Here is a 13,136-nt window from a genome sequence, read left to right as displayed (position 1 = left end):
ACAACCAAAAAAAGAGGTAACGAAAAGATAGGCCCATGGGCCTAGTTATGGCCCCATGTGAAGTCGGGCCTAGTTATTATCTTCAGCGATGCTACTTCCATCGCTCTATTTTATCAATCCCCCCACCGCAGAGCTCAATCTCACCGTCCGTCTCGACAATTAATAGTCCAAATTTTAAAAGAACAGGGAAGAGTTCTACTAAAATCCTTACCGTCCAAAATATTTTTGGACGGTGAAATTGAGAGTAGTGAAAGGAGCGGGAATCAGAGAGCAGTGGGGTATGAGTCTGCAAATTGGAAATTCAATGACACTTATCCGGAAGAATGGCGCCAAAATATCCGCTATCTTTTAGATCAGTATCACCTCACAGACAGGACTGAAGACTCTTCTGGAAAGAGTGAATCAGAATAACACCAATGTGTTCAAGCCAGCTGTCCCTTTGCGTACAATAAAGTTTCAGCCTTTTTCGGCAAGGGTGAAATTATTAATGTTTATTATACAGATGTTTGTATTTATGTTTACTTGTCATTGGTGTAATAGTGTAATCTTACTTTATTGTCCGTAAGTCCTCAGCAGGTTGTATTTTTGCTGTAGGCTTTTTAGCTTTCTATAGGATCTTTGTGTGTTAGCATTGAAAGATGTCGACCCCTATGTACAGCCCCCCTATGTACACCCTACCCTTTGATTCAGTGTGGAAAGAAAGCCAAAAAAAAAAAAGGCTGCCTCAATTAGTTAAAGGAATAGTGTATAAGAAAAAGACCTCTGGAGAGGCCTAAAGGTTCTCTTTCTCTCTCTCCGTCTTAGCAGGCTATGTTTAGGCCTCCTTTTTTTGGGGGGTTGTGAGGAAAGGAAAGTTTAAAATGTGAACAGTTCCCGCTAGTTTAGCTAAATACGAGTATTTTATATTTTGACATTTTGAAAAGAAGTAGGACTATATCTGGGTCGATCTTGTTCGTTGAAAAGAAAAAAAGAAAACACATTCTAAGTGAGGTAGGCCTATATTTATCGTCGGGGAATGGAAAGCAAATGTCATACTACTAAAGCAAATAAGATGGGTTACCAAAGAGCCCTGAGGATGTGATTCAAAAGTCATCTTCTCAAAGTGCAATATCGGACTCGAATTTCGAAGAGTCTCTGGTTCACTTCCGTAAATTCAAGATCCACACAGCCGAAGTAAGAAGAACCCATCAATGAAATGAATGCATGCATGCAAATTAATCAGCAAGAAAACTGAAACACCCAAAGAGCAAAAATATGACTACAGAGGAAACTTATTCAGAATATATACACACAGAAGTGTCCCCAAAACTGCAATCATCAACTAAACAAATTTCACTTCACTAAAGGTTTACCCATATAAGAAAGACAAAAGCAGCAGCAGCAGCAAATTTAACACTGCAACGTTACTTTATTCAGAATTTTTTCCTGGCCATACTTTATTCAGATTCATACGAGAAAAATGATTAGGTCAAAAACTTCAGTAGGTGTTGACATTTTGTGAGTCGAATCACCTAAGCATGCAGTCACTTGTGTGCCATAAGAACTCAAAAACCTTTCATCTGAATACAACAATGCAGCAATGCAGGAAACCCTAGACGAATAGATGCTCTTTCCCGTACTCCCGCACAATTACAGGCACACTAGTGGGCGGGACCTGCAGTAAGCAAAAAGAATGGAAAAAGAAACAGTGAGTGATTGGCTGAAAGACCAGCTTAATTTTAGTCTTTAGATTTGTGGATGATAAACAGAAAAAAGGGTTAATGGTGCAATTCTAGCTAGGGATGGCAACGGTGCAGTTCGGTTATTAATGGGAAAACCAAAACCAAAGCCGGAACATAAACTTAAAACAAAACCATAACCAAAACCAAGGTTACCAGTTCGGTTCAGTTTTTCACCAAAACCGGAGGTCAACCGCAACCACCATCACCACCGCCTAACCACCATCGCACCCCGCCCCACCCACCACCACCGCCGCCACAGCATCCTGTCCCCGCCACCACCATCTTTCTCTCTCACAGGGTTTGGGACGAATTTAACGGTGGAGAGTCAAGAATTGAGAGGAGGAGAGAGGGATTGATGCCTATGCTAGGGTTTGCTGCTTCTTGCTGCTGTTCTCTCATCTGATGACATCTACGCTCTCGGGTAACGATTTTGATTCCTGTTTTCCACCATTGAATTCGTATTGCTCTTCTTCTGCTTCGAAACTAGGGTTGCCTAATTCTGGTGTTCCTATTCTATTACAACGTGAGAATGCTGTGATTGTCTCTGGATCTAAGTCTGTGAATCATAAGGATAAGTCTTTGTTATTTACCAAAAAAAAAAAAAAGGATAAGTCTTTGTGTGTTCCTGTAGTCCATAATTCATCGGGAAAAGTGAATTTGTTTGATTTCTTAGAAGCTGCTGCGATTCCTAATAATGAACATCTTGAGATTCTAGAGGGTGATACTCCTACAGTCAAACAGATTAAAAGTCTTACTAAAGAGGTTTCATCCCTTCGTAATGAGTTGAAAGCTAAGGATCAATTGATTGAGTCATTACGGGTTAAAGATTCAGTTCCCATGGCTGGGCAGAATTCTGCACTTTCCTGGAAAGACAAGGTTTCTTCCCCTGAAGAGCATTCTAGGATGAAGTTACAGTACCCTGTTGTTGAGGGCGAAGCGGTTAGAGTTTCTCCTCCTAAACATGTTGAGACTCATGGAGCAGAGAAATGGAAGGATTGTATTGTTGGTCATTTTGTGGATAAAAAACTCCCATATTGGTCTGTAAGATCCATTCCATTCCGTATTTGGGGCAAGTATGGTCTGAAGGAAGTATTCTCTAGTGAAAAGGGCTTTTTCTTCTTCCAATTTGGGGCAGAAGGGGCTTATCGTCAAATTTCTGAGGTTAGTGCTTGGCACTTTGGTAATCGACTAATGGTTTTACAGGAGTGGCATCCTGACTTGGAGTTTGAGAAGGAAAGCCTTTCAAAAGCTACCCCTGTGGATCCAACTATATAATGTTCCCCTTCAATACTGGTCTGAGGGGCTTAGTTACATTGCCAGTGGCATTGGTAAACCCCTGTATGCAGATGAAATGACTGAATCAGCTAGGAGAATTAGCTATGCAAAAATATGTGTAGAAATTGGTGTTCACTCAGAACTGCCTCACTCTATAGATCTTCTTACTTCAGCTGGGAGGATGGTTACAATTGGTGTGAAGTACCCTTGGAGGCCTTTATGGTGTGTAGCTTGTAATGTCTTTGGTCACTCTGACTGTAATTAGCTAGATAAGGAATCTGTTCAACCTGAGACTTTCATGAGAAGCCAAGGTCTGGACTGTGAAAAGTGTTAAGACTGTGACTGAGGCTTGTGCTATTCCTGACATCCCTGGGCTTCAGAATACCCCCTAAGGAACCTGCAACTACTATTCCTTGTGCTAACCAGTTTTCAGCTCTGCAGGAAGGAGTGATTATTGGCACTGAAATGGAGTTATCTGGAAAAGAGGCTACTCCTGCTCCCAATGTGCATGAGAGTGATATAGTTACTTTGGACACTTCTGATCCTTTGATTGTTTCTTGTGTTGATAAAGGCAATTCAGTAGAAACGGTGAATCCAATAGTAAACTTTGCTGAATCTTGTGATGATCAAGGGGTTCTTCCAGCATATGATTTTCTGCCACATGATCTTGGTGTTAGGAATCTCTGACCCAGATGCAGTGTTTCAAGCCTTCACAGAGATGGAACAAGTTTCTTCTAAGCAGGCTAAAGGTGCTAATAAACCAGGGGAGAGGGAGGCAAGCAAGGAAACCAAAAAAAGAAATGATCAAACTAGCCTCCTGGAATGTTAGGGGTCTAAATAACCCCATAAAGCAGAATGAACTTAGAAAATTTATCCATGCTAATAGTTTATCTCTGATTGGGATTGTGGAGTCCAAAATTAGAAAGGACAATATCATAACTTCCATGCAGCATTGCCTTCCTTCTGGATGGGATTATATTCATAATTGTGATTCAGAATCTGTTGCAAGGATTATTGTGGCTTGGAGGAAACAGGGGACTGTGGTTAGTGAGCTTTTCAAGTCTGATCAAATGATTCTTCTCTCTGTTGAAGTTGACATGAAGCCTTTTCTCCTTTCAGTAGTCTATGGTTCCAATCACGTTCCTTCACGGAGGCAGCTCTGGGATGATTTGAGGAATTGAAAAGGGTTTGTGGGGTCTCTGCCTTGGATTATTGTTGGCGATTTTAACTCTGTTCGTAAACCAAATGAGAAATCTAATCCTTGTCATTTTGATGCTAGTGCTGCTTCCGAATTCAATAATTGTTTGGAAGATATTGAAGTAGAGGATCTAAATTCTAAAGGACTTTGGTTTACTTGGTCCAATAGAAGGGTTGGGTCTGATCATTGTAGCAGCCGGATTGATAGAGCCTTGGTTAACTTCCACTGGCAAAATTTGTTCACTGAATCTGAGGCAGCTTTCCTTGCTCCAGGTATCTCAGACCACAGCCCTATAGTTGTTTCTATTGTTCCTTATAATGGAGGGAAAAAGCCCATCAAATTTTTCAACTTCTGGATGAAACACAAAGGGTTCTCTCCTCTCCTTCTTCAGTCATGGAGTCAACCAATAGAAGACCTAGCTTCTCCTATGCTGATTCTCTACAAGAAATTAAGGCGTCTTAAACATTGTTTAAAAGCTTTTAATAATGAGCTTTATGGTAATATTCAAAAGAAAGCCCTGCAGGCAAAAGAGAAGCTTCTTAATTGCTAACTCCTCAGGTGATCCTATCCTTCTGGACTATGAAAAACTCTGCCTTCTTCATTTCAATGATTTGAGTGCTGCTGAGGAAGCTTGGAGGAGGCAGAAATCAAGGGTTAAGCGCTTGAGTTGGGAGATAATAACACTAGTTTTTCTCACAAAAAAATGGCCAGTCACCGTATGCAAAACACAATCCTGTCAATTTGTGATGATAGTGGGAATACACTGGAAGACCCAACTGCTGTAAAAGGTGAGATTCTGGGGTTCTATCAGAAAATGTTGGGCTCTAAATTTGATCAGAAAAGGCAAGGGGAGAGGTTGTCTGTCTCCAACACTGTCCCTACTCCTTATCAAGCTCAATTAGTCACTCCTGTAACTTCTGAAGAAGTTAGAAAAGCTATTTTTTCTATCAATGGAGACAAATCCCCTGGTCCAGATGGCTATAATGCAAGTTTTTTCCAAAAGAACTGGAGTCTAGTGGGTGATGAAGTGACTGCTGCTGTGCTTCACTTCTTTCAAACAGGTTATCTCCTTAACGATGTTTAATGCTACAGCCCTTACTTTGGTTCCCAAGACTAATTGCCCTCAGACAATGAAAGAGTTTCGACCTATAGCCTGTTGTAATGTCTTGTATAAAACCATTACTAAGGTGTTAGCAACTTCAACCTATCCTTCGTCTCATTCAACAAAGCTCAAGCTGCCTTTGTTAGAGGGAGATCAATCTCAGATGATATTCTTTTAATGCAAGAGTTAGTAAGGAACTATCAAAGAGATTGTGGCCATCCAAGATGTGCCATAAAGATAGATCTGATGAAAGCTTTTGATTTGGTTGACTGGGATTTCCTTTTTGATGTCATGGTAACTTTGGAGTTTCCCTCTCAATTTATCATGTGGATCAAGACTTGCGTTTCATCTGCAATGTATTCAGTTGTCATTAATGGGGAACTTGAGGGCTTCTTCAAAGGAGAAAAAGGGCTAAGACAAGGAGATCCAATCTCCCCTTACCTCTTTCTTTTGGTAATGGAAGGGATTTATGCCATTTTACAAAAGAAGATATCTCAAGGCCAGTTCACTTTCCATCATAAGTGCAATGATCTTTCCATCTCTTATTTGGCCTTTGCTGATGACCTATTCCTTCTACCTGGAGCTGACTGCAGTTCCATGAAGATTATTAAAGAAGCTCTTGATGAATTCTATCATTCTTCAGGCTTAAAACCAAACCTGCAACAAAGCCAATTCTTCTTCTCTGGTGTTGGTACTGACGTTAAAGCCAATGTTCTAAATGGTGCTTGGCGCTAGTAGGGCGGAGACCCACCTCCAAGCGCCAAGCCGCCTAGGCGGCGCCAAGCAATTCGGCGTTTTTTTTTTTTTTTTTTAACAAACCGTTATCCAATCAAACTATATTCTATGTATCCATAATGCAAGTTCAAAGTTCTACAAAACCATAATGCAAAGTTTAATGTTCAAACTTCAAAAAACAAACCCAAATGAAATTAAGTAGTAGCAACTAGCAAATAAGTTGAATAAGACAATAAGTAGAAATAAACGAGATTGGAGATCCCTAATGCCAAGTTCAAAGTTCATCTCCTTCCTCTAACTCTTCTCCTCCATACCCTTCCAAAACTTGATCTCCATTAGTTTAATACTATACATTTTAGGCCGCCAAAGACGCCGACGACGCCACCAAGGCCCGCCAAGACCACTAAGAGCGCCAAGGCCGCCGAGACCGCCATGGCCTCCAAGGCCGCCTAGGCGGCCGCCAAACCGCCCTGGGCTCTAAATCAAATGCCAAGGGGTATTGGCGTGGCGGCAGGGCACCTCCAAGCCCCTAGGCGGCCTCGGCAGCCGCCATTTAGAACACTGGTTAAAGCTGCCATTCTTAACATCATCTCTATACCTGAGGGATCTTTGCCTGTGAAGTATCTAGGTGTGCCGCTCATATCTACCAGATTGAAGTATGAAGATTGTATCCTGCTTAAAGAATGAACACAGCAAAGAATTGCCTGCTGGTCCAACCATTCTCTATCTTTTGGAGGTCGAGCTCTTTTGATTCAGTCTGTGCTTTTCAGCATGCAAACATATTGGTGCTCCTTGTTTATTCTCCCCCAAAAAATCTTGAAGGAAGTGGAAGCTTTACTTAGAGCCTTTCTTTGGTCTGGTCTTAATCTCAAAAAGACGGGGGCTAAAGTGAAGTGGATGGACGTTTGCTCTCCAAAATCTGAAGGTGGTCTTGGCTTCAAGTCTCTGAAACTTTGGAACAAGACCTCCATGATGCGTCACCTTTGGGCATTGAGTAAAAAGGACACCCCCTTTGGGTCCAATGGATTCATAGCTACATCATTAAAAGCAGCAATCTTTCGTACATGCCAATCCCTCATGACTGTTGGACAATTAGAAAGTTGCTGAAATTAAGACCTTTAGCGCAGAACTTCGTCAGACATACCTTAGGTAATGGGCAAGCTACCTTCTTATGGCTTGACAATTGGCATCCAAGTGGGCATCCAAGTGGGCCCTTGTAAAAACTCTTTGATGACAGGATTATATCAAGCCTTGGATCCTCTTTATATGATAAAATCAGCTCTTGCATTTTGAATGGTGTTTGGCACTGGCCAAGACCTAGGAACAGGATTATTCAACACATTCAGGCCTCTACCCCTCCCTCTCTTTTAACTCTAGGGATAGTGAAGACCTGATAACCTGGACAATCTCTCCTACAGATTCTTACTCAACAGAACATACATGGGAAGCAATTCGAAACAAATATCCCAAGGTTCAATGGTCTTCTCTTGTTTGGTTCACCAATAACGTTCCTAAGTGGGCATTTATACTTTGGATTGTCTGTCTTAAGAAGCTTCCGACAAAAGATAGACTCACGAAATGGGGCATGCAAATAGACCATCTCTGCATTATTTGCTCACAGAAAGAAGAAACTGTTTCTTACCTATTTTTTGACTGCGTTTATTCTAGACAATATGGGAATCTATTCTCAACAAATATTAGATTCTTCAACCAGCTTGTGGATGGGAGAATGAGCTGAATTATGCCATTAGCTTCTGCAAAGGAATTCATTCCGTGCTCTTGTGTTCAAAAGCTTTCTCTTGCTGCTGGGGTATACTTCATCTGGCTTGAGAGGAACTCTCGTGTTTTTGGAGGGAATCCAAAGAATCCAGATCGTATTTTAGCTTGTCTAGCAGAAAATATGAGACTTAGAATTTGTACATGGAGGACCATCCCTAAAACTGTAGAGAACCAAAGATTATGTGATCTTTGGCGCAGTTCTGCTAGTTTGCTAGGGAATACTGTCCCTTTGGGATTTTGATTCTAGTAGTTTGTAGTAGTTTCTCTTTGTAAAGTTGTTTGTATATGGGGTTCTCCCCTGAGATTCTTGTTTGGTTGGCTATATAAAACGCATCAATTACCAAAAAAAAAAACAAACATTTTTGATAGAGTTAAGAGCCTAAATATCCAACAATAAGATGTCTAAAGAAGCCAACAAACTAGGACACTATAGGTTAAAAGACACTAAATTTTCATTATCCAAGAACAAAATACCATAAAACTTCCAACAATCTAATACACCATATCTATCAAATTCCAGCTTTTAATTATCAATCTTCATATCTATCAAATTTAACCAAAAAACAAAGAGCAAATCAATGTTAGCAACCCATAATCTTGAGACTATAACAAATGCAAGACGAATGGCAATGACCTCACGAGTAACGCATGAATCCTCCGACTCTACATCATTACAGGTTTGTAACTTTGAATATATGTAAGAGTAAATGGATAATTATGATGCGGTTCGATTACAGTTAAGGTTCAGTTCGATTTTTGGTGCGGCTATCATATGAAGACCAAAAACAAACCCGAACTGGCTGGTTTTTTGAAATCAAAAACTAAAACCAAAACCACGTTTAGAAATTCGGTTAAAAACCACACCAATCGGTTCGGTATGGTTCAGATAACCAAAGGGTTCAGCGAGATTGCCATCCCTAATTCTGACATGAATCTTTCATCAATGAATTGGATAGATGGAATCAGGTGAATCGTCCACCCCACCCCAAAAATAAGTGCAAAATCCATTTGAGATAAGAATTCTGTTGCATCTATACTGTAACGATTGTAATGAAAAAAGATTTTAATGATGATGCCGATTGAAAAAAAAATACTTCTCAAATAAATCATATTAACTGAACCTATAACGGTATACCGAAAGTCAATTCAGACAAAGCATTGTCATAGCTCTTAAACCAATAGGACAGAATTTGTTCGGTGCCCTGCACACTTTTCTCACATGCTTGAGATTACAAGAAAAATAATTGTACTTGAAAAACAAGATGATGATCAAAAAAATACTCGTGTAAAATATTTCAACAAATCATTTTCATTGAACTTATAATCAGGTCAAATCTGACAAAGTATGGTAAAAACCCTAAAACCAATAGGATAGAATTTGTCTGGTGATCTATATAGGCTTCTCTCATGAGCTTGAGATTCCAAGACCAATAAATATAGTCGAAATGACAAGCTTGTTAATAAGATGATGGATAACAAGGAATTGGTGCACCAGGAGAGGCAAGGGCAATGAACAAGAGCGAAAAATGGTGATGATTCATTGATGTGGTTAGAAGCAGTTTTGTCAGTTTTATGATGCATATTGCAAGTTAGGAATGGGTATAAACAAGTTATTACTTGTCCCTATGAAGAACTTGATGGCATGATAGGGCAGAATCTAAAAAATGAGGATACGGGTACGGTAGGGGTAAGTCTGTAGGAAGTGTTTATTTATACTATAGGGCAGTGTCTTGCACAAAAAATGCACATTAAAGGAAGGAAATTACTAAATTACAGGTGATTAAGAATCCAACATACAAACCACAATTAAACACCAAACTTAAAGTACAAAATACAGTTTAATGTCGTTTCACATTTCACACTAAAGAACCTACAAACCACAATCTCAATTCAACAAGCGTGCTAGGCAGAGTAAAAAAAATCTTATTAACTTAGCTTCAGCTATGAACCATAAGAACCTGCTTCGGATAGAATATGGCTTGCTATATATTAGGGAACTTTGGGGAACGAAAAACCTAAGGTAAAAGTTATGGAACATATTTTGCTTGTATACCCGTCCGTTATGGATGCGGCAAAAGCCATACTTCATATTTCATAGATCTGCTCACTTCAAACCAATATCAGAGAAATGAGGTATGGACAAGTGAAAAATGTTCAACAAAGGAGGACAACAGAGATCCTTTGCCACTAAAAAAGGATACAATCAAACTTGAAATGAAATAAGAATACTTATTTTTTCTTTGTCAAATACCTCTTATGAAGTTCAAGTGTTTAAGACCACATAAGAGCAAGCAAACACTTAATGATGCTACCAATCTATTACTCAAATTTTCATTATAGATGATCGTAAAAGAAAGATTTAAACCTTAGGCCAGTTTCATCGTAAGTTGGAACACTGGTTCTTTTCCAATGCACTCAAATAATGGACTCGATCTCTTGAAGAAACAGATGTCAATGCACGATAATACACAGGATCTTTTATTAGACAAAATATTCTTGCAAGTTAGATATGTGAAATCTACAAAAATAAATAAATAAATAAATAAAGTCATTAATATTGTATCAATACATACAAAATAAATTTTTGAAAGTGTGCTGTGCCATCTTTCACTAAACAACCAACTTAACATAATTAAAGTATTATTTTGACATGCATATTTCCTAATCCCTTGCCAAAAAAGAAAAGAAGTTTTAGCATTTCTGAAGTCCAATAGCATATAAATTTTCCGCATACAAAATAAGTGTTATTTTTCCACATGTACACTCCTAAACATGTAAAAGAACACATGTTAGAAACTTGGGTAAGAGCATAAGACATGTGGCCAAGACCAGGGGTGGGACATCTATAAAACAAACAAGGCTAGTAATTCATGTTCTTCCATACAATTATCCATAAAACTCAATATCGTGCATGAAATGCTCTAATGCATCTTGTAAAATACCATTTTACCCTAGATTTTAAAGAGGTATAATAAGAAAGATGAATATTTTGTTGTGTCCACTTGTCTTACATATGCTTAATAGTGGGAGATCCTTATTCACTAAGGTAGCTGATGTGATCCATAATGGTTTTTGGGAATGGCTGAGGCAGAGGACAGATGCATTCAACAAATTATAGAGCAGAGTCAGCAGACTCCACTTGGCTTCTTGCCCAATACCCGGATAAGATTCCTCATAATGTGCTTTGGATGCCAACTCCTACTGGTAAGTACACTACAAAATCTGCATGGAATGCTTTGAGAAGTGCAGTTCATGGTCCCTTGGTTCCAGATGGTGGGGTTCAAGCATGATGTTCCATAATGGGCTTTTACTGTGTAGATTTGAATTATAAAAGCCAATGTTCTAAAACTCGGTACTCGGTACTCGCTCGGCCGGCCACCTTGTACCTTGTAGGCCGAGTACTCGGCAATTACTCGGTGATTACTCGGCGAGTAGAAATTACTTGGAATTTTTTTTTTATATGTTCCCCAAATGATATTCATAATGCATAATGAGAAGTTCAATGTTCATAGTTCAAACCAAATGAAACTAAGTACAAAATTACTAGTCCATTGCAAAGTTTTACTAGTCCATTGCAAAGCTTAACGTTCAAACCAAATGAAACCAGATACGAAATTAATAGTCAATTACAAAGTTCAACGTTCAAACCAAATAAAACGAAGTACGAAATTAGTAGTCAATTATTCCTCGAAGAAGAAGAGGAACAGCAACAGTAGCTTGATTGGTGTGTTCACTCGATTAGGGTAAGTATAAAACTATACTGAAATTACACTAACGACCCTTCAAATTTAACATATTATGTATTTTACCCCATTTTTCAGTTTTTTTTTCGATTTTCTCCCCACTTCCGAGTAATCTCGTTTTACCGAGTAATCGGTACTCGCCGAGTAATGCCGAGTAATCGGCTGGCCGATTAATTCCACCGAGTAGCCCTAACTCTACTCGGCTAGGCACCGAGTACCGAGTACTCGCCAAGTATTTCCGAGTTTTAGAACACTGATAAAAGCTGCAACTAAATACAAGCCGAAGGCATGGGGGATGGAGGTGGACTGGTGTTGTCTGTAATCTTGAGAGTCGCAAGATTACCTCTCCATGTTCTGTGGCAGAGCACAAATGATGTGATGTAGGAAGCTAACAGAAAATGGGAAGAAAGCACAGACAAGGGCCACAACCCAATTATCACGATGAAAAACTCCCAATTTTAATTACCAAAGGCTGCTGATTACAATACCGAATCTCTTATTAATAGCTCAATACTATTAAATACAGAGAAGCAAGGACATGTCTATCGGCCACCCATATGCGTGATTGACATGTGTCGGACACGACGCACTCGTTCCGGACACGTGTCTGAGACACCTAAAAAAGTGTTTGACATGTTTATTTTATTTTGCTTGGTCAAAGTTTTTGGCCCCTGGGACAAGTTGGGAACATTGTGGACATGATGGGGCATTCTGTAGACACTGTGGATACATTAAGAGGTTAAAATGCAATTTTTAGAAGTTGGCCTAAGTCAGAATTTCCAAGGATATTTATGCTTTGTTTGGTTTGTGATTTGAGTAGTGTTTTTGGATAATGAGTGGAGAGAGAAATAAGAGTAATGATTGGAGAGAGAGGTAAAAAGTGGAGAGAGATAGAATGAGAAATGAGAGTAATGATTGAAAAGTTAGAGAGAGAAATGAAAGTAATAATTGAGTTGAGAAATATTTTTTGAGTATAGTGGTGAAATGAACAAGGCATTATAGTTAATGTTCATAATAGTTAAGTTTTTTCATATTAAACTGTTGGATATAACTTTTTTGACTTTTATACGAGTTGCTAAGACGCATCTGCAATATTATACCACTAACTTGTCCGTGTCCAAGTTTTTGGAGAAATGGTGTGTCCACGAGTCTGTGTTTCTTGTCAGTATCCCTGCTCCTTAGGTTCAACAACGCAAACTTCAACAAAACTCATTTAAACATTTAACTAGACACTCTCAACTTCCGGCCCTCCATAAATAAAAGCTAATACATAGTATAACAAATACGGCTATTGGACCCCCAAAAAATCCACATTGCATGCATGGGCCCTCAAGAGTCTCTCAAAGCAGGTATCTACAATTCAACCATTCAAGTGTCCACGGTAAAGATGACAAATGGAATGCTACTTGGAAAGAGGTGCCTACAAAGACCGAGATCCTTTTTGCCACCCAGAACACCGGCTGCCTCGCCGATAAGGTAGGACTGTAGGATCCAGAAGCAATCAGAAAAATTATGTTGCAGTGTGTTCCCCAAAGCGAATGCACCGGATTATGTATGTGATTGGTGCTAGGCTAAAAGATGTG

General features: G+C 39.3%; 1 protein-coding gene across 4 annotated transcripts in view; it reads right to left on the bottom strand.

The window, feature by feature from the left end:
* Positions 1-1,231: 1,231 nt before the first annotated feature.
* The window catches only part of LOC131310638 (probable translation initiation factor eIF-2B subunit delta), a 28,659-nt gene continuing 16,754 nt past the window's right edge, over positions 1,232-13,136 (bottom strand). For all 4 annotated transcript variants that reach the window (XM_058337776.1, XM_058337777.1, XM_058337778.1 and 1 more), the window contains exon 7: positions 1,232-1,654. In XM_058337776.1, coding sequence (XP_058193759.1) covers positions 1,592-1,654 — 63 coding nt within the window. In that variant the 3' untranslated portion in view covers positions 1,232-1,591. The remainder of the gene's footprint in view (positions 1,655-13,136) is intronic.

This window comes from Rhododendron vialii, chromosome 12a, assembly GCF_030253575.1.
Source record: "Rhododendron vialii isolate Sample 1 chromosome 12a, ASM3025357v1".
In the NCBI taxonomy this organism is placed as follows: Eukaryota; Viridiplantae; Streptophyta; class Magnoliopsida; order Ericales; family Ericaceae; genus Rhododendron; species Rhododendron vialii.
This window is presented reverse-complemented; position numbering and strand designations above follow the sequence as displayed.